The 19,505-nt window shown below is 58.9% G+C and overlaps 1 protein-coding gene across 1 annotated transcript in view; it reads left to right on the top strand.

Annotated features, from left to right (window-relative positions):
• Window positions 1-19,505, top strand: part of OBSCN (obscurin, cytoskeletal calmodulin and titin-interacting RhoGEF) — a gene marked incomplete at its 5' end in the record, with an annotated part of 121,631 nt that overhangs the window by 45,033 nt on the left and 57,093 nt on the right. The window contains 22 exons of the mRNA XM_082834991.1: window positions 1,271-1,534; window positions 1,848-2,111; window positions 2,431-2,694; window positions 3,021-3,284; window positions 3,604-3,867; window positions 4,191-4,409; window positions 5,010-5,273; window positions 5,593-5,856; window positions 6,557-6,823; window positions 7,038-7,304; window positions 7,407-7,679; window positions 8,300-8,572; window positions 8,894-9,090; window positions 9,262-9,337; window positions 11,665-11,937; window positions 12,892-12,936; window positions 12,996-13,262; window positions 15,724-15,996; window positions 16,806-17,081; window positions 17,408-17,695; window positions 17,831-18,103; window positions 18,747-19,120. Of these exons, the coding sequence (XP_082691117.1) occupies window positions 1,271-1,534; window positions 1,848-2,111; window positions 2,431-2,694; window positions 3,021-3,284; window positions 3,604-3,867; window positions 4,191-4,409; window positions 5,010-5,273; window positions 5,593-5,856; window positions 6,557-6,823; window positions 7,038-7,304; window positions 7,407-7,679; window positions 8,300-8,572; window positions 8,894-9,090; window positions 9,262-9,337; window positions 11,665-11,937; window positions 12,892-12,936; window positions 12,996-13,262; window positions 15,724-15,996; window positions 16,806-17,081; window positions 17,408-17,695; window positions 17,831-18,103; window positions 18,747-19,120 (5,489 nt within the window). The remainder of the gene's footprint in view (window positions 1-1,270; window positions 1,535-1,847; window positions 2,112-2,430; window positions 2,695-3,020; window positions 3,285-3,603; window positions 3,868-4,190; window positions 4,410-5,009; window positions 5,274-5,592; window positions 5,857-6,556; window positions 6,824-7,037; window positions 7,305-7,406; window positions 7,680-8,299; window positions 8,573-8,893; window positions 9,091-9,261; window positions 9,338-11,664; window positions 11,938-12,891; window positions 12,937-12,995; window positions 13,263-15,723; window positions 15,997-16,805; window positions 17,082-17,407; window positions 17,696-17,830; window positions 18,104-18,746; window positions 19,121-19,505) is intronic.

The following is a 19,505-nucleotide window of genomic DNA, read 5'->3' as shown; positions in this document are numbered from 1 at the left end:
CCAATAACACATTTCTCATTTCCATCTGAGGCCTCACCAGAAGCACCTTTAGCATTAATATTTCTACCCATAATCTCTTCAAGGCAATCTAGATTTATCTAACATGCACCTCAGAACTCTTCCAGTTGCGACCCATCACCCAGTTCCAAGGCTACTTCCATAATTTTAGGTATTTGTTACAGTAGCGACCCACTCCTGATACCAAAATCTGAATGGCTTAACAACATAACAGTGGCTTTAAACATCAGAAAAATTTTTCCTCCCATTCCTAGGAGTTGGAAGTCTGAGATCAAGGTGTGGGCAAGGCTGGTTTCCCTCGAGACCTCTCTCCTTGGCTTGTAGACGGCCATCTTCTCTCCATGTCCGCACATGGTCATCCCTCTGTGTGTTGTGTGTGTCTGTGTCCTAATATCCTCTCCTTACAAGAACACCAGTCATGTTGGGTTAGGTTCCACCTCAGTGACTTCCTTTTTCCTCAGTCACCTCTTTAAAGACCACATCCCCCAATACATCTACATTCTGTGGTCCTGGGGGTTAGGGCTCCAACATATGATTTCTGAGGGACACTATTCACCCCACAACAGGTTGTAACCAGGGTGGGCTCTGGTCAGCTATAACTTGTGAAGCTCACACTCTTCCTGGAGTTGGGATGGAGGAGAAGACTGCAGGTTGGAGGGCTTGGGGCATGGTTAGAAGGCCACAGCTAGAATCCATTAGGGTCTAGGAGACCTGAACTAGGAGAGTGCAAGTCCAGTGGGGTAAGGAAAGGAATGTGCGAGGTGGATGAGGTGGGGCCTGCTGTGGGCAGGGAAGGCATGCAGTGAGCCCAGATGTGGGCAGTGCTTGGATTGACACTCTACCTGGGGTGGGGAGCACAACTGAGGGATGTCAGTGGGGCACTTGATGTCATGACTGGAAGGTGCCTTCTGGGGGTTCTCCCAGGAGAGATGTACCTTGCATTGTTGCATGTATGAGCTGGAGGAGCCTGGTTCGTACTCTGGGAGCAGACGAGGTCAGTGCTTAGACAGTATGAATGGGTATAGGTAGGACAGATGCACTCTGAGAAGACAAGAGGCCTGGATGGAACCAGTCCCCTGCCACCCTGCACCTCACTGGGAAAGATGCAAGATGATCACACTGTCATATATGCGTTGGTCTGTCTCTTCACATGTCCTCCACATTGCTGCTTCTGTTCTCATCCTGAATGTTCCGGTCATACGCCCAGTCCTTTTGAGGGGTTGATGGTTTCTGTCCATCTAATCCTCTGCAGCCCTACCTGCTCGGTTCATCCAAGATCTGAAGACCAAGGAGGCCACAGAAGGGGCCACTGCCATACTGCACTGTGAGCTGAGCAAGGAAGCCCCGGTGGAGTGGAGGAAGGGGCCCAAGGCCCTCAGAGCTGGGGACAGAGTGAGGCTGAGGCAGGACGGAGCCATGTGTGAGATGGAGATCTGTGGCCTGGTTGTGGCAGATGCTGGGGAGTACTCATGCGTGTGTGGGCAGGAGAAAACCTCAGCCATGCTCACCGTCAGGGGTAAAGACCCGTGTGGCCAAGCAGAGCTGTGTTTTGGTGTCCAATTATTGACTTCCTGGTTTCCCCCTGCACTCATCCCATCCACCCTCCTTGTCTCAGTGTCACCCTCTTCCTATAACTCCATGGAATTCCTTCCTCCTTCCTGGGCTGTTGTGTGAACCATGAGAAACCAGCTCTGAGCTACTTCCTACCCCTCATGTCACTGCAGGTTCTGTCCTGCTGTCCTGTTGGAGTCTGTTTTATCCTCTGTCCTGTCATGTCGCCAAAGTTCTCCTGAGACTCTGATGTTCTGTGTTCATCTGACCCTGCCCAGCCCTACCTGCTGAGTTCATAGGAAGACTGAGAAGCAAGGAGGCCATGGAAGGGACCACGGCCACGCTGCACTGTGAGCTGAGCAAGGCAGCCCCTGTGGAGTGGAAGAAGGGACCTGAGACCCTCAGAGCTGGAGACAGAGTGAGCCTGAGGCAGGACGGAGCTGTGTGTGAGCTGGAGATCCGTGGCCTGACCGTGGAGGATGCTGGGGAGTACTCATGCATATGCGGGCAGGAGAGGACATCAGCCACACTCACCGTCAGGGGTAAAGACCACATGTGACCACGTGGACTGGCATTTGGTGGCTGCCCATCACCTCTCTGCTCTCAGTTTCCTTTTCTACTCTGCTGTCTCACTATCCTTTTCCTTCCATAATTCTTTTATTGTCCCTGTCATGGTCCTTGTCTGTTGTGTGGCACATGTACAGGTTGGACCTTTAAAAGTCACAGTCCACAGTGTGTACTGGGCACACCCATCAGGTGGTCGGTGTCCAGTTGGGTTTTGTGTCCTCTATGTACTGTGCATGTCCTGATTCTTCTGTGTGTTCAGAGAGCGTGATAGTGTTTGTTTCTGACCATTTCCAGGCCTCCCTGCCAAGTTCACAAAGGGTCTGAGGAAGGAAGAGGCCACGGAAGGGGCCATGGTCATGCTGCACTGTGAACTGAGTAAGGCAGCCCCCGTGGAATGGAGGAAGGGGCTCGAGACCCTCAGAGCCGGGGACAGAGTGAGCCTGAGGCAGGACGGGGCCGTGTGTGAGCTGGAGATCCATGGCCTGACTGTGGAGGATGCTGGGGAGTACTCGTGTGTGTGCGGGCAGGAGAAGACATCAGCCACGCTCACCGTCAGGGGTAAAGACCACATGTGACTACGTGGAATGGCATTTGGTGGCTGCCCATCACCTCTCTGCTCTCAATTTCCTTTTCTACCCTGCTCTCTCACTATCCTGTTCCTGTCCTTCCACAATTCTTTTGTTGTCCGCATCATGTTCCCTGTCTGTTATGTGGCACATGTACAGGTTGGACCTTTAAATGTCACAGTCCAGTATTTACTGGGCACACCCATCAGGTGGTCCATGTCCAGTTAGGTTTTGTATCTTCTATGAACTATCCACGTCCTGTTTCTTCTGCGTGTTCAGAGAGCGTGATAGTGTTTGTGTGTTTCTGACCATCTCCAGGCCTGCCTGCCAAGTTCACAAAGGGTCTGAGGAAGGAAGAGGCCATGGAAGGGGCCACAGCCATGATGCGCTGTGAGCTGAGCAAGGCAGCCCCTGTGGAGTGGAGGAAGGGGCCTGAGACCCTCAGAGCTGGAGACAGAGTGAGCCTGAGGCAGGACGGGGCCGTGTGTGAGCTGGAGATCCATGACCTGGTTGTGGCAGATGCCGGGGAGTACTCGTGTGTGTGTGGTCAGGAGAAAACCTCATCCACGCTCACTATCAGGGGTAAAGACCCATGTGGCCCAACAAAGCTGTGTTTTGTTGTCCAATTATTGACTTCCTGGCATCCCCCTGTACTCATCCCACCTACCCTCCTCACCTCAGTGCCACCCTCTTCCCATAACTCCACGGAATTCCTTCCCCCTCCCGGGCTGTTGTGTGAACCACGAGAAACCAGCATCTAAACTACTTTCCACCCCTTGTGTCACTGCAGGTTCTGTCCTATTATCCTGTAGGAGTATGTGTCTTTTCCTCTGTCCTGTCATGTGCTGCCTTTGAAGTTCTCCCATGACTCTGATGTCTGTGTCTGTCTGATTGTCCTCAGCTCTACCTACTGAGTTCATAAGAAGATTGAGTAGCAAGGAGGCCACGGAAGGCACCACGACCACGCTGCACTGTGAGCTGAGCAAGGAAGCCACTGTGGAGTGGAAGAAGGGACCTGAGACCCTCAGAGCTGGAGACAGAGTGAGCCTGAGGCAGGATGGAACCGTGTGTGAGCTGGAGATCCATGGCCTGACCGTGGAGGATGCTGGGGAGTACTCGTGCATGTGTGGGCAGGAGAAGACATCAGCCACGCTCACCATCAGGGGTAAAGACCACATGTGACCACGTGGACTGGCATTTGGTGGCTGCCCATCACCTCTCTGCTCTCAGTTTCCTTTTCTACTGTTGTGTCTCACTATCCTTTTCCTTCCATAATTCTTTTATTGTCCCTGTCATGGTCCCTGTCTGTTGTGTGGCACATGTACAGGTTGGAACTTTAAGAGTCATAGTCCACCGTGTGTACTGGGTACACCCATCAGGTGGGCAATGTCCAGTTGGGTTTTGTGTCCTGTATGTACTGTGCATGTCCTGATTCTTCTGTGTGTTTAAAGAGGGTGATAGTGTTTGTGTGTTTCTGACCATCTCCAGGCCTGCCTGCCAAGTTCACAAAGGGTCTGAAGAAGGAAGAGGCCATGGAAGGGGCCACAGCCACGCTGCACTGTGAGCTGAACAAGGCAGCCCCTGTGGAGTGGAGGAAGGGTCCCGAGACCCTCAGAGCCGGGGACAGAGTGAGCCTGAGGCAGGATGGGGCCGTGTGTGAGCTGGAGATCCGTGACCTAGTTGTGGCAGATGCCGGGGAGTACTCGTGTGTGTGTGGTCAGGAGAAAACCTCATCCACACTCACTGTCAGGGGTAAAGACCCATGTGGCCAAGCAGAGCTGTGTTTTGTTGTCCAATTATTGACTTCATGGCATCACCCTGCACTTATCCTCCCTACCTTCCTTGTTTCAGTGCCACCCTCTTCCCATAACTCCACAGAATTCCTTCCTCCTTCTGGGCTACTGTGTGAACCACGAGCAACCAACATCTGAGCTACGTTCCACCCCTCATGTCACTGCACGTTCTGTCCTGTTTCCTGTTAGTGTCTGTGTCTTTTACTCCATCCAGGCATGTGCTGTTCCCCAGTAATCTCCGGAGAATCTGATGTTCCCCACACCGTCCTACCCTCTCCAGCCCTGCCCAGCAGATTCGTACAAACATGCTGCCTGAGGAGTCTGCGGAAGGTGTCACAGCCACACATTGAACAGACTGGGCCGAGGGAAGCCCCAGTCCACAGCGTGTGCTTGGCACACCCAGCACATTGCCCGTGTCCAGTTGTGTTTTGTGTCTTCTCTGTGATGTCCATGTCCTGTCTAATCTGTGCCTTTAGAGAGTGTTATAGTGTTTGTGTCTTTCTGACTTTCCCAGCCCTTCCCACCAAGTTCACAAAGGGTCTGAGGAAGGAGGAGGCCATAGAAGGGGCCACGGCCACACTGCGCTGCGAGCTGAGCAAGGCAGCCCCTGTGGAGTGGAGGAAGGGGCCTGAGACCCTCAGAGCTGGAGACAGAGTGAGCCTGAGGCAGGATGGAGCCGTGTGTGAGCTGGAGATCCGTGGCCTGACCGTGGAGGATGCTGGGGAGTACTCGTGCATGTGTGGGCAGGAGAAGACATCAGCCACGCTCACCATCAGGGGTAAAGACCACATGTGACCACGTGGACTGGCATTTGGTGGCTGCCCATCACCTCTCTGCTCTCAGTTTCCTTTTCTACTGTTGTGTCTCACTATCCTTTTCCTTCCATAATTCTTTTATTGTCCCTGTCATGGTCCCTGTCTGTTGTGTGGCACATGTACAGGTTGGACCTGTAAAAGTCATAGTCCACAGTGTGTACTGGGCACACCCAGCAGGTGGTCAGTGTCCAGTTGGGTTTTGTGTCCTCTCTGTACTGTGCACGTCCTGATTCTTCTGTGTGTTCAGAGAGCGTGATAGTGTTTGTTTCTGACCATCTCCAGGCCTTCCTGCCAAGTTCACAAAGGGTCTGAGGAAGGAAGAGGCCACGGAAGGGGCCATGGTCATGCTGCACTGTGAACTGAGCAAGGCAGCCCCCGTGGAATGGAGGAAGGGGCCCGAGATCCTCAGAGCCGGGGACAGAGTGAGCCTGAGGCAGGACGGGGCCGTGTGTGAGCTGGAGATTCATGGCCTGGTTATGGCGGATGCCGGGGAGTACTCTTGTGTGTGCGGGCAGGAGAGGACCTCTGCCACGCTGACCATTAGGGGTAAAGATGGCCCTGTGGACTCACTTGGGTGCCTGTACTTGTGCCCTTGTCTCTTGTGCCCACACTGGCCCCCCATGAGTGCTTGCCTCCTCTGTGCCATGTGCAGTTTCTTTATGTCACCCTTGTGCTCCCCCGTTAGAGCTCTGTTCAGTGTCCTTGTGTCTGCGTACTGATCTCCAGCCAAATGACCTCACATGGCTTATGCTTGCTGTAGGGAAAGAGCTCCCACCTTATTCCCCTCCCTCCACCCGTCATAATGCAGTCAACTTTCTCCTTATACCCCAAAGCCTCTAGTCAGGATCTGACAGTCATGGCCCCGCCCTAGGGGTCCAAGGAGATCCCCCTTCCCCCACCTTGATGACCTGGAGGGATACAGGCTTGTCTGTGGGCTTCCTGGGTGGAGATTAGCATGAGAATAGCCTGGGTCAGATCCAGAGCTCCTCTTATAGCCCCCAGTTCAGTCCCTCCTTCCCCTTAGAGTGGACCCAGGCCCATGACTCTACTTCTACCCACAGCCTTCAGGAGCCCGTGGCATTGGGTGCTTTGGGCAGGTCGGGCAGCTGGGGTGAAGCCACAGGCCACAACTGGCCTAGGTCCTGGGTGGGTCTGACTGGGTTTTGGGGTGCCAGTCTCCTGGCTGGGCACCAGCCTCGGGGCTGACCTTCTCTCTCCCCTCCACCCCCTGACCCCCACCCCACAGCCCCACAGGTGGTGTTCAGGAAGCCACTGCAGAGCCTGCAGGCTGAGGAGGGCACCTCAGCCAGCCTGCGGTGTGAGCTGTCTGAGCCTAGTGCCACTGTGGTCTGGAGTAAGGGTGGCCTGGAGCTGCAGGCTGATGAGCGCTGGGAGGCACAGCAGCGGGGCCACGTGGCGGAGCTGGTGTTTCAGGACTTGCGCCGGGAGGACACTGGAGAATACACCTGCACCTGCAGCTCCCAGGCCACCAGTGCCACCCTCACCGTCACAGGTGGGCCCCGAGGCTGGCCCCACGTACTGTGGGAGATTGTCAGGGCCGCACCTCCACCCTGGAGGTGACATGGGCTTGCGCGTGCAATGCGGGGCAGACCTGGCCTGAAGCTCTTCTCCCCCGCTACCCCTCCGCCTTAGCTGCACGCCTTTGGGCCCCGCTGCCCTCATAGCTGCTCCTGCACCTGCCCTCATATTCTCCCTCACCCCTGTAGTTGCACCCGTGAGGTTCCTTCGGGAGCTGCAGGCCCAGGAGGTAGACGAGGGTGCAACAGCACACCTGCGCTGTGAACTGAGCCGGGCAGGTGCCAGCGTGGAGTGGCGCAAGGGCTACCTGCAGCTCTTCCCCTGTGCCAAGTACCAGATGGTGCTGGAGGGCACAGCCGCTGAGCTGCTGGTGCACGGTGCAGAGCAGGAGGATGCCGGCCCCTACACCTGCGACACAGGCCATGCACAGAGCACTGCCAGCCTCTCTGTCCGCGGTGAGCTTCCCAGGGCCCCTGGCCTCCCCGGGCCCCTCAGCCCCCATGGAGCTGGCAGGCGCCTTGAGGAGCAGCCCTAAGAGCCCCTCCCTGACCCCCCAGCCCCTAGGCCCACGTTTAAGACGGAGCTGCAGAGTGCAGAGCAGGAGGCGGGTGGTGTGGCCCGGCTGTGCTGCCAGCTGAATGACTCAGAGCCTGGGGTCCCCGTGCTGTGGCTCAAGGAGGGTGTGGAACTGCAAGGGAGTCCCAAGTATGAGATGCGACGCAAGGGGGCCACGTGTGAGCTGCTGATCCACGGACTTGAGGCCAAGGACACGGGCGAGTACACCTGCATGGTGGGCAGCCAGAAAACCTTGGCCTCCCTCACAGTCAAAGGTGAGCCCTCCCTGCCACACCCACTCCCCACATAGCTGCCTTGGGGTCACACCTGGCCCACCACGGTACCCCCTCTTGCCGGGTGCTGTTCTGGGGTGGCTGTAAGACCCCTGGGGTTACAAGCTTTCTCTGCACCACTCTGGAGCTGGTGCCCCTAGAAAAGAGCGTCGACGGTGAGGAAACCGTAGCCCTAAACACTGCCCTGCCTCCCGCCCCTGCCAGTAGGTGGGGCAGCCTGGCCTGGGCCACCCTCTGTGAGCTCCTGCCTGTCTGTCCTGAAGGTCTTGCCTCCCTGGTGTCCCAGCCAGGGCAGGGCTGGCCACAGGTGGGGGAAGGAACAAAAGCAGCCCACCACCCCACAGTCCCTTGCCCGCTTCCTCCAGACAGAGGTGCCCCCAGCCCAAGCTCTGTCCCCAGTAGCTCAGTGTCGTGGTAGGGAGCTGTGTTGTGAGCCAGCTGGGTGATGAATCTCACGTGGGGCAGATAGAGGCTGTGTGGCAGGAGAAGAGCATGAGAGTGCCTGGGAGGGCTTCCTGGAGGTGAGTTGGGGCGGGGGGCATGGGAGCTTGGCCCAGGTGCTCTGACCTGGCTGGTAAAGGCCCCCTTTGCCCACACTCCAGAGCCTGAGGTGACCATTGTGCGGGGCCTGGTTGACACCGAGGTGCAGGCCGACGGAGAAGCAGAGTTCAGCTGTGAAGTGTCACGGGCTGGGTTCGTGGATGTGGAGTGGCGCCTCCAGGGCCTGCCACTGCAGAGCAGTGAGGTGACAGAAGTGGCCGTGCGGGGTGGCCGCACCCACACACTGCGGCTGAAGAGCGTGACTCCCGAGGATGCGGGCACTGTCTCCTTCCGCGTGGGCCCCCACACGTCCTCTGCCCAACTCACCGTCACAGGTAGCAGGAGCTGGGCCTCACTGCTCACTGCGCTTGGGGCCAGAACATCCAGGTCCTCCTTGGGCCAGGCCCTGTCAAGGGACAGTGATAGATGACAAGGTTTCCTGCCTTTGAGGATGGGGAACTGGTGGTGAATGAGTGATTCTGGGGTGACCCAAAATGTTGGGGTAGAGTGGTGCCCAGTGTGCTTGTCTTCGGGGATTGGGGCAGGGGTGCTGGGGGCAGACCCTGGGGACTGGGAGGTGCTCCTGATGGTGGGGGAGGGGCATCCCAGACACGGAGGCTGATGCCATGCCTCTACCCCACCCCCAACCCATGCAGCCCCTGAGGTGACCATCCTGGAGTCCCTGCAGGATGTGCAGCTCAGCGAGGGCCAGGACGCCCACTTCCAGTGCCGACTGTCAAGGGCCTTGGGCCAGGAGGCCCACTGGGCCCTGGAAGGGGTGCCCCTGCAGGCCAACGAGATGAACGACATCACAGTGGAGCATGGCACACTCCACTTGCTCACCCTGCACAAGGTGGTGTTCCCCAGACCTGCCTGTGCCCTGCAATGCATCCAGGGGCCTTCCCACCCCCCAGGGGTGGGAGAGGGAAGGTTTCAACTCCAGTGGAAATGGGCTGGGGACTTGCAAAGTAGGGGTGGTTGAAATGGCACTGCTGGGCTGATGCCCCCATCTCTGCTTCCACAGGTGACCCCTGAAGATGCCGGAACCATCAGTTTCCAAGTGGGCTCATGTCGCTCAGAGGCCCAGCTGCAGGTCACAGGTGGGCAGCCCCCTCCTACACCCAGCCTTCCTGCTTGTAGGTGTCCATGTTTCCCTACTCAAGGAACCGTTGGCAGGTGGTAAGGCCAGAAACCTGAGCCTTCCAGCAGTGATCTTGCTGTGGGGTGACAGTTTTCCACTCTTGACCACTAAAGCCACTGGAGGTGGGCTAGTGAAGATCAGCCTGAGAAATTCTGGTGTATGTTGGGTCCTTGTGTGGGATCAGTGCTGTGTGTAGGAGGGGAGATGGGGAGTCTGGCTGCTGGGGACCTGGGCCCTGAGATGGAGGCAGGGCCTTCTGGACTTGTACCCTCCATATAGCTACTCCTTGTGATGCAGGTTTGTGTGCTCTTGTCCACATTTACACACACCTGCATACCTGACAGGCTCCCAGATGTTGATACAATAGCACACCTGTGACACGTGAGTGGTTTGGGGCATAGTGTACCTGAGCCCAGACATGCAAATAGGATTTAAGGACCTTCAACTTGTTATACCTTGTCCCCAGAGTTCGTCATCTCTGGATACCTGGCCATGAGAGACCCTCCCTTGCTGTCCTACTCCTGGTTCTCATACTGGTCCTGTCCATCTACCATCCACTGGCCATCAACCCATCCACCATTTACCCATCCATCTATGCATGCATGCATCCATCCACCCCTCTATTCCATCCATCCTTCGATCCATCCGTCCATCCATTTATTCAGCATCCATCCATTCATCCACCATCCATCGTCCATCCATCCATCCACCCACCATTATCTACCATCAATACATTTACCCATCCACCATCTATCCGTCATTAATTCATCCGTCTATCCGTCCATCGAGCCACCATCTCCCCATGCATCTAACATCTACCCACCTGTCCACCATCTATCCACCATCAATCATCCATCCATCCACCATCCATCCATCTAACCATCATTCTACTACCATCCATCCCTATGTCCATCCATTCATCCATCTGTCCACCATCTACCCATTCATCCACCTATCCATCCGTTTATCCATCTACCATTCAGCCATCCAGCCAGCCATCATTTATCCATTATCTGTCCATCCATCCACCATCCATTCACCCATCCATCCACTCACCCATCCATCCACTCATCCATCCACTGTCTGTCCATCATATATTTACTATCTACCTCAAGAGGGGCCATTTGCAGCTCTCCCCTCAGTGAGTCCCCAATCTGCTGGGGGAGTTGTACATGGAGACAGTGTGTCCTGAGTCCCAGGTGTCCCCACCTCGAGTCTTCATGTGGCCTGTGGGGCTGGGAAAGTCTCCAGAGTGCAGTGCCCTCAAGTTGAGTGATGGGAAGGGGCAGTATCCTGTGTGTCCTGAGCAGAGTCAGGCCAGGAGGGGCCTCATGTATTCATCAGCGTGGGTGTCTGTGAGAGGCAGCATGGAGCTGGGTTGGGTCTTGCAGATCCCACTGAGGGAAGTGCCTTGGCCCCTCTCAACCTGGTGTCCCCAGCTGGGGCAAACTGGCTCATGTACAGACAGCAGCTATGGCTTCAGGCAGAGAGCCATGAGCATGAGCTTGTGCAGATGGGTGGTTGGTGGGATACAGGGAAGCTTGGGAACTGTGCTGAAGATGGGAATGGGGAGCTGGTGGAGCAGGTTGGGGATACAGTTAGATGTGCGCTCTTGGGAGAACATGGAGGGGCTGGTGTGGGCCTGGGACTAGAGGGTTGATTGTGCATGCCTAGGAGGGACGTGGAGGGCTTCTGAGGGAGAGCCTGGCTGGGGCGGGTGTGCAGGCATCTGGGAAACCCCCTGGGCTCACGCCCTGCTGTGTGACAGGTCAGGGGGAAATTGCCATTTTGCATTAGGGCCCCAGAATCTTAGGGCCAAAGGGACCTTAGGGGACATCTGGACAAATGGCCCTCTGGGGATGGGAGAAGCATCTGCTTCCACACTCCCAGGAAGGAAGGCTCACTTCCTGAGCAGACCCCCTCCATCTCAGAGAGGTGAACCCCATGACCTCTCTTCTCTATCCCACACCGAACCCCATAAAGATGGCAGCCATGGGACTTGGGGCTTGTCAATTCTGCCTTCTGAAAAGGGTGAGCTGCAGGTCATTGGTCTCCTTTGATGAAACCGAACATGTTCTGAAGGGGGCTGTGAGGTGCAGGGGGGCTGAGCTGGCTTTCCACAGGCTATGGGTGGTCTTCATGTCTCATTCTGTGAGCAAGGTGTGCCAGCTGGCCTGGGTAGATTTCTAGACCCCAGCCCCAGGCTGCCTCCAGCATGGTGGACCTCAGGGTGGCCCCACAGACCCAGGGTACCCCCAGCTCCCCTCCTTTCACCCTCTTGCACAGAGGCAGCACCGTGCCTGGTACGTGGCTTACAGAACGTGGACGTCTTTGCGGGGGAGGTGGCCACATTCTCCTGTGAGGTGTCCCGTGCGGGTGGGCCGGAGGCCCACTGGTGGCTGGATGGGACCCTGCTGCAGGACGGCCCCCAGAGTGCCATCTCCGTGCGTGATGGGACCTTCCATTCTCTCACGCTCTCAGGCCTGGGGGTCGCTGACTCAGGCACCATCACCTTCCGGGCAGGGCCCTTGGTCTCCAGGGCCAAGTTGTTGGTCAAAGGTACCAGCCGATGGAACCCTGCCCTATGCTGGAGCTTCTGCCCCTGCTGCCCCTGCACGCTTCCTGCGGGCTCCCAGGGTGGGAATTCAGGGACTGGCCTCCAGCACACAGACTGGGCATCTCTCCGTGTGTACCATGAGTGCGCACTGTGGGCGGGCTGCAGTCCCACCTGGGGGATGAGAAAGAAGGCTGGACTCAGCAGTGAAACTGGAGGCCGACCCCATTCCCACCTGCTTATAGGGCCCTGGGCACGGCTGCCCACCTGGCCACCACTCTGCGGTTGCCCCTCCCTCAGTCACATACCCAGAGAGCAGCCTAGAGGTGAAGGCAGCTTTCCCAGCCCCGGGCATGGCCTGCACTGTCCTTGCTTGTAGCTGCTTCCTGTGCTGTTGGCTTGGTCAGGGTCTTGCACCTTTACTGGGAAAGAGCTAGTCCTTGGGGAGGGTAGTGGGCTTCCAGGGAACCCCCTCAGCCCCCCTCCCAGTGAGGGCACTGGGCACTTCTGGCACAGCAGCCCAGTGTGGCTTCGACTGGCATATTTGTCAACTGGCTTCCTCCGTGCTCTTGCAGAATAAATGTGGACATTTGCCCAGGTCAGAGGGACAAACCGTTTGTTGATAGGATTTCAGCAGATGGGGATGGGATGGGAGCCCTGAGGGGGTGGGCGACAAGGCCCCTGGAGAAGGGATAAGTCGGGCTGGGGGTGCCAAGTGCCCATCGGAGCTGTGGAGCCCGAACGGGCCCAAGGGCTTTCAGGAGTGGTGGTTGTGTCCTACTGGGGCAACATGCGCCCTGGGCTAGAGGAAGTGAGGGCTCAGGGGAAACAGTGGCTAGGAGAGGCCCAGTGGATGGAGACTGAGCCAACAGTCTGCTGTGGGCGGGGGTGTATGGGGGCAAGGTTTGCCCCACATGGAGGGCCCTGGGTCACCGGGGTGAGTCCCCCTTCTACCACAGCCCTGCTTTTGCTGGCCTCCGAGTCGCTGATGCTGACTGCAGAGGGTGGGTGGGCCGCAGTCACACTGCTCCAGCTGACGCGTGCCTGGCCTGTCGGCCGACAGATCCCACAGTGGAAGTGGTCAGTGCCATGCAGGACCTGGCAGTGGAGGAGGGTGGCCCGGCTGAACTCCTCTGCCAGTACTCACGGCCCGTGCAGGCCACGTGGACGAAGAACGAGCAGGAGGTGTGCGCTGATGGGCGCCGTGTCATCATAGAGCAGGACTGGACCGTGGCCCGGCTGTCCTTCAGGCCGGCCTTGCCCTGCGACAGCGGCATCTATACTTGTGAGGCCGCGGGCACCCGCGTGGTGGCCCTGCTGCAAGTGCAAGGTGAGGCCGTCTGGCGGGCAGCCCCAGGCCCAGCATAGCTATGGTGCTGTTCACGTGGAGCCATGGTGGTGAAATGGCAGGCAGGGACAGCATGCTAGAAAGGTGGGACCCCAGTAAGCAGCTCCTAGGCTCTGAGCCTACCCACCCAGACCCCTTCTCCTCCCCAGGCAGCCTGACAGGACAGCACAGCTAGAAAACACAAGGGCAGAGGCTGCTTGAAGAATCTGTATCCAGCACAGCCTGTGGGGGAGGGGTGGAGGTAGAGGCAGGCAGGGAGGCAGCTTCCAGGCACGCAGTGGGGTGGGCAGGCCTGGGACCTGTGTGGCCATAGACGGGGCTGTGTCCTAGAGCAGAGGAGGGCCACTGGCTGAGCTCCACGAATACTGAGCTCAGACCCCAGCTCTGCCCCTTCCCGGGCTGGTCACTCAGAGGACGCCCTGAGCCCCACTTCCCTACCTGCAATACAGCCAGGATACCCTATGGGGGGCCAGGGAGGGGAGACAATGGGCTGCAGCTCTGCAGGGGCGGAGGTGCCATTTGGCTGAAGCCACTCTCTATTGGGGAAAACCTGAAAGGTTCCCAGTGGTGAGTGAGCTGGCAGCTGGCAGGCAGTGGTCAAGGGGCCATCCAAGCTGGGAAGAGCAGGTGGGACCTGGTCTGGGCCACTGGCCGCCTGAGGTCGCTCACACCCCATTCACACACTAGTTCAAGAACTTAAGTTTTTAAACACTTTTTTTTTTGGCCCCTGGGGGCACAGCAGTGAACAGACAAAACTCTCTCCCTTCAGGGGGTAACATTCCTGTGGGAGCTGAAGGAAAATGTGAGAAGAGCTGTGGGGAGGGGCTGCAGTGTGGACCTGGGCCTGAAGGAGGCAGCGGGGGTGGGGGCTTGTGGACATCTGGGGCAGAGCCTTCAGGCCTCAGGCAGGGAGTAGAGAACAAAATGCAGAGAAGCAGGAGATGTGGCAGGAGGGAGGCCTCAGGGGCTCACCACTGCTGCTTTAATATCTGGGCTTTTATAGAAATAAAGCAGCCTTGATCCTTGGATAGCAGCTAAGGAGGGTGAACTCCAGCGCTGATTGCAGGCCCAGCCTTCTCCCTGTCCGCGACCCATCTCATCGCGGCCAAGAGCAGCTGCAGCCCTGATGGGACTGGTCGCGGCCGTCCAAGCACAGTGGAGATGTGGGATGCACTCCTAGGTCCCCGTTGGTTCTGTCAGTTCTGACCTAGGGAGGAAAGGAGCCAGGGTTATGGGGGGGAGTCTGGTCTGTGATGTGAGCAGACCAGGGCCAGGAGGGTGGCAAGGAGAGGGATGTGGATGGGCCCCGTGGGTCCTCTGCTCTGAGATGCCCTCCCCTCTTAACTCCTCGGGGACCCCTGTCCAGAGTGGGCACCCCTGCCTGAGGGGTGTGTGGACTCTGTGGACGAGCTAGGAGGGAGCATCAGGGCTTTGTGCTGGTTCCATTCGGGGTGCATACCCCAGACAGCAGCTGGGGCTGTGGACCTGGAGCTTCGGCCAGGCTGCCACCCCCTCAGTGACCGCAGTGGCTCCTTGCTGTCGTGTGGGTCAAGGCCAGACCTCCCCGGCATCCTGTACAGCCTTGGGTGATGTGGTGCTCCTTTCCTGCCTGCCCTTACCCCTGCCTATCGCCCCCCACCTTGTTTTACATCCTTCACCCCACTGGCCTGGCTCCCTGCTACCCCCTGCCACGAATCCCTTTTCAGTCCCATCATGGTGTCCCCTCTTATTTCTTCCCTTGCCTGGACACCTCCCCTACCCATCCTCAGAGATCCACCTCATTCAGGAAGCCCCCGTGGACTTTGAAGCCCACTGGATCACCTTGGGTCCAGGTGGCCTGTCATGGGAATTGACTCTTGGAGGTGGCAAGCCCTTGGGGACCAGGCATTGAGCTGGATCTGGGGCTTGGCATGCCCAGGCCTGACATCATGGCTTCCAGGAAAAATGCATAGCTGCTTATGACTGACCCCTGGGCTGTATGTACAGGAGAATTAGGTCAGGCTGAAAATTAGGGCAGAGGTCTGTCTGGTCTGAGTGAGTGAGGGGAGAGCCCGACAGGTCTGCCAGCCTGGCTGGGGGAGGAAAGGAATGGAGCACTTTTCCAGAGCCCCATGCTGCAGCAAAGCTGAGAGGCATAAGCCTCCGTCTGGGTTTGAGCCCGGCTGTGGCTGCCAGTGAACTTTCAGTCTGTGAACATTCGTGAGGCTTCTCACATGTGAGGTGGGGAGGACCCTCCTTCCCAGCCGCAGGGCTGGTGAGGGCATGGGGATGGGCAGGGCCTCGGGAAGTCCCTGTGTGGCTACGTCAGGTGGACACCCAGACGCCCCCCACCTGGCTGAGTTCTCTTAGGCCCTTTGTCCTGAGGGGGGCTCTTCCACGTGACTCTTGGGGGTGCTGGGCTGGAGAAGCCCTGAGAACGCCCTGAGCCACCTTCTTTCTGCAGCCAAGAACACTGTGGTGAGAGGCCTGGAAAACGTGGAGGCACCTGAGGGCGGTGAGGCGCTGTTCGAGTGCCTCCTGTCTCAGCCGGAGGTGGCCACCCACACCTGGCTGCTGGATGATGAGCCGGTGCGCACCTCTGAGAACGCCGAGGTGGTTTACTTTGAGAACGGCCTGCGGCACCTGCTGCTGCTCAAAAACCTGCGGCCTCGAGACAGCTGCCGGGTGACCTTCCTGGCGGGGGACGTGGTGACATCTGCCTTCCTCACAGTCCGGGGTTAGAGTTGTGGGGTCGGGAGGGTGGGCTGGCTCCAAGGGCGGAGGGTGGTTCTCTGCGATCCCTCCCACTGATACCCCACTGCAAGAGTGTGGGAGGGTGGGGATGTAGGGGGGCGGTCAGTCGCTGAGACCCCTCCCATGGGATCACCCACTGCAGGGATGCTGGGGGTGGAGCTGGGACCACAGGCTGTGTGTGAGTCTCTCAGACCCATCCTACCAAATACCACACGCTGCAGGGGGCGGGGGTGGGTGGGCTAGGGCCACTGTGTGGGAACTTGGGACTCTTCAACCTCTCCCACCAGATACCAGATACCTCACTGCTTGGGTGCAGTGGGAGGGGCTGAGGCCAGGGATGCAGGAGGCATGAGCCTCTTGGAACCCTTCCACGAGCACGGGATATCACACTGTGGGGTGCGAGGGGGGTGGGGTCCTAGGAGAGGGCATAGGTTACTGAGACCCCTCTCACTGGATATTTGGCTGTGGGTAGTAGGCCAGGGCTGGGGCAGCAGGGGTCGTGGGTCTCAGAGACTCCTCCCACTGGGTACCCAGCTGCTTGGTCAGGGGTGGAGTGCGGGGTTTGGGGGGGAAGCTGGGGCCTCTGGGAAGGGCATCAATTTCTGAGACTTGCCTACAGGAGCACGGGGTGGTAGCCGTGGGGACGTTGATCTCTGAGGCCACTCCCACCTGAGGCTGGTGCCCTCCTCTTCTCGGGGGCGACGGGAGGGGGTGGCATGGGTGTCTCTGAGCCCCACCCCGCCCCAGGCCACCCCTTGGCCCCTGAGCTCACACTGCCACCCCGCCCCGCAGGCTGGCGCTTGGAGGTCTTGGAGGCACCCCGGGACGCAGCCGTGCTGGCCGGGGGACGGGCCAGCTTCAGCTGCACGCTCAGTGAGACAGTGCCGGTGGGTGAGGCGACCTGGTACATAAACGGAGCCTCGGTGCAGCCTGACGACGCAGACTGGACAGTCACCGCCGAAGGCAACCACCACACCCTGCTGCTGCACCGGGCCCGGCCGCACCACGCCGGCGAGGTCACCTTCGCCGCCCGTGATGCCGTGGCCTCTGCGAGGCTCGCTGTGCTGGGTGGGTGGCTTGGGTCTGCCTGCTGCAGCTCGGGTCCAGGGCTCTCGGGGAGACAGGTCGGGGGGCAGGAGGTTTCAGCTTCAGAGGCTGCTGGGGGCTCTCCGTGGCCCCCCATGCTCGGTGGCCTCTGGGCACACAGTCTTCCTGTGACTTAAATGCTCCATCCTCGCCCCTTCAGAAAGGCCGGGCTGTAGGGCACAGCTGCTCACAGGACTCTGAGGGGTGGACCATACTGTGCCCCACCAGCAGACCCCAGGATGGGCGGGGCTGCGGGTGCTGACTGCCAGCCGCTGCACTGACCTTGTGCCTCCTGCCCGCTCCCGCAGGCCTCCCCGATCCCCCAGAGGACGCCGAGGTGGTGGGGCGCAGTGGCAGCTCCGTGACACTGTCTTGGGTGGCTCCCACGAATGACGGCGGAGGCGGTCTCTGTGGCTATCGGGTAGAGGTGAAGGCAGCGGCCACAGGAGAGTGGCAGCTGTGCCACGAGCTGGTGCCCGGGCCCGAGTGCCTGGTGGATGGCCTGGTCCCCGGGGAGACCTACCGCTTCCGTGTGGCCGCAGTGGGCGCGGCAGGCGCTGGGGAGCCTGTGTACCTGCCCCAGACAGTGAGGCTTGGTGAGTTGCTGCCTTGGTCCTGGTTTATAATGGTGGGGGTCCAGCCTGGAGACCTCAAGGCCTCTCTAAGCTAGGGGTCCCTGCCCACGTCCTTACTGATGCGCCCCTCCTGTTCCTGACTATTTCTCCCAGCAGAGCCCCGGGAGCCCACGCCTGCACCCCCTGCCCCTGAGAGCCGGCACGTGGCAGCTGGGGAGGACTTGTGTCTGGAGTGTGAGGTGGCCGAGGCTGGTGAGGTCATCTGGCTGAAGGGAACAGAGCGCATCCAGCCCAGTGGGCGCTTCCAGCTTCTCAGCCGGGGTCGGCAGCAGACGCTGTTGATTCGGGACTTCTCAGCGGAGGACCAGGGCGAGTATCGCTGCGCCCCTGCATGGGACCCTGTCTCTGTGGCGGCTGCTGCCTTCCAGGGTATGTCTTCCAGGGCCCAACGTGCCCAGTGGAGGGAGGAGCCCTGGGATGTGGAGTGGGCCAGCTCTTTTGCTCACTGGTTCTCTCGGGGAACTGCAGGAGGTCCTCTTGAGGACACTGCCTCACACCAAGAAAGACTGAGGCCCGGGGTGGGGAGATGCACAGATCCCTGTGGCTCAGCCTCCTGTCAGAGCCCACATCATTGGCATCTGAGGTCACATCGCTCTCTGAGTGGAATCCTGGCCAATGAAGCCCTTAGTGCCCACTGCTGGTTCTTTAAAGCGTTGGATCCCTACACTCTGAGCCCCCTGCACTCTGAGCCCCCTACACTCTCAGCTCCCCTCCACTGTCAGCTGCCCTCCACTCTGAGCCCCCTGCACCTGCACTGACCCTGGCCTGGTGTTCCCTGTGGTCATCCCCTCCTGTGCAGGAGGAAGACTGAGGTCTGGGTTGATCAGGGGATGCTGAGGCCTAGAGAGGGCCATTCGGAGCCTCGAAAACCTTGTACGCAGGGTGCATCAGAACTCTTGGGGGCCCAGGCAGGCAGCAGAGGCCTATAAGGGGAACCGTGGTCAGTAGCTAAGGCCGGCCTGGGGTTATGGCTCTGTCCCTGCCTGACTGACCCGTTTCCTGCCCTCCTCAGTGGTGCTGACCCCAGAATCTGGAGATGAGGTCCCCACACAGCCCAGCCTGCCCCCTGAGGCGGCCCAGGAAGGCGACCTGCATCTCCTGTGGGAGGCCCTGGCCCGGAAGCGCCGCATGAGCCGAGAGCCTACGCTGGACTCCATCAGCGAGCTGCCCGAGGAGGACGGACGCCCGCAGCACCTGCGGCAGGAGGTAGAGCAGGAGGCTCCCGACCTCTCGGAGGACTCTTCCACAGCTGACGAGCTGGCACGCACCGGCGAGGCTGACCTCTCACACACCAGCTCTGACGACGAGTCCCGTGCGGGCACTCCTTCCCTGGTGACCTACCTCAAGAAGGCTGGGAGGGCCACTGCCTCACCACTGGCCAGCAAGGTGAGTCTCCAGCTTGACCTACAAGGAGAGGCCTGGGTCTCTTAGATCTTTGCCACTCTGTCATTCATCCACACATCATCTCTCCGCTCTTGTCCGTCGGTCCATCCACCATCCGTTTATCCTTTCTTCCACCCACCCACCATCTGCCCATCTGTTGGTCATCCATCTACCCATCCAGCGACCATCCACCTACCCATCCATCCACCTGGCTGTTAAAACTTCTTTTCTGAAGAGCTGGAACCTATCTCTCCTTGGTATTTCTCACAACTCTGTCCTGCTCTGGGGAAAGCAGTTTTAGGGAGGGTGGGCTTGCTTTTTGGAAGCAACAGAAGCCATCAGGCATTTGGCCTCAGTGAAGGTAGTGCAGTTGACAGCAGGTAGCAGG

This window comes from Leucopleurus acutus, assembly GCF_964270905.1.
Source record: "Leucopleurus acutus genome assembly, chromosome: 3".
NCBI classification, from domain to species: Eukaryota; Metazoa; Chordata; class Mammalia; order Artiodactyla; family Delphinidae; genus Leucopleurus; species Leucopleurus acutus.
The sequence above is the reverse complement of the archived record's forward strand: the minus strand, read 5'-3'. Positions and strand labels throughout refer to the sequence as shown.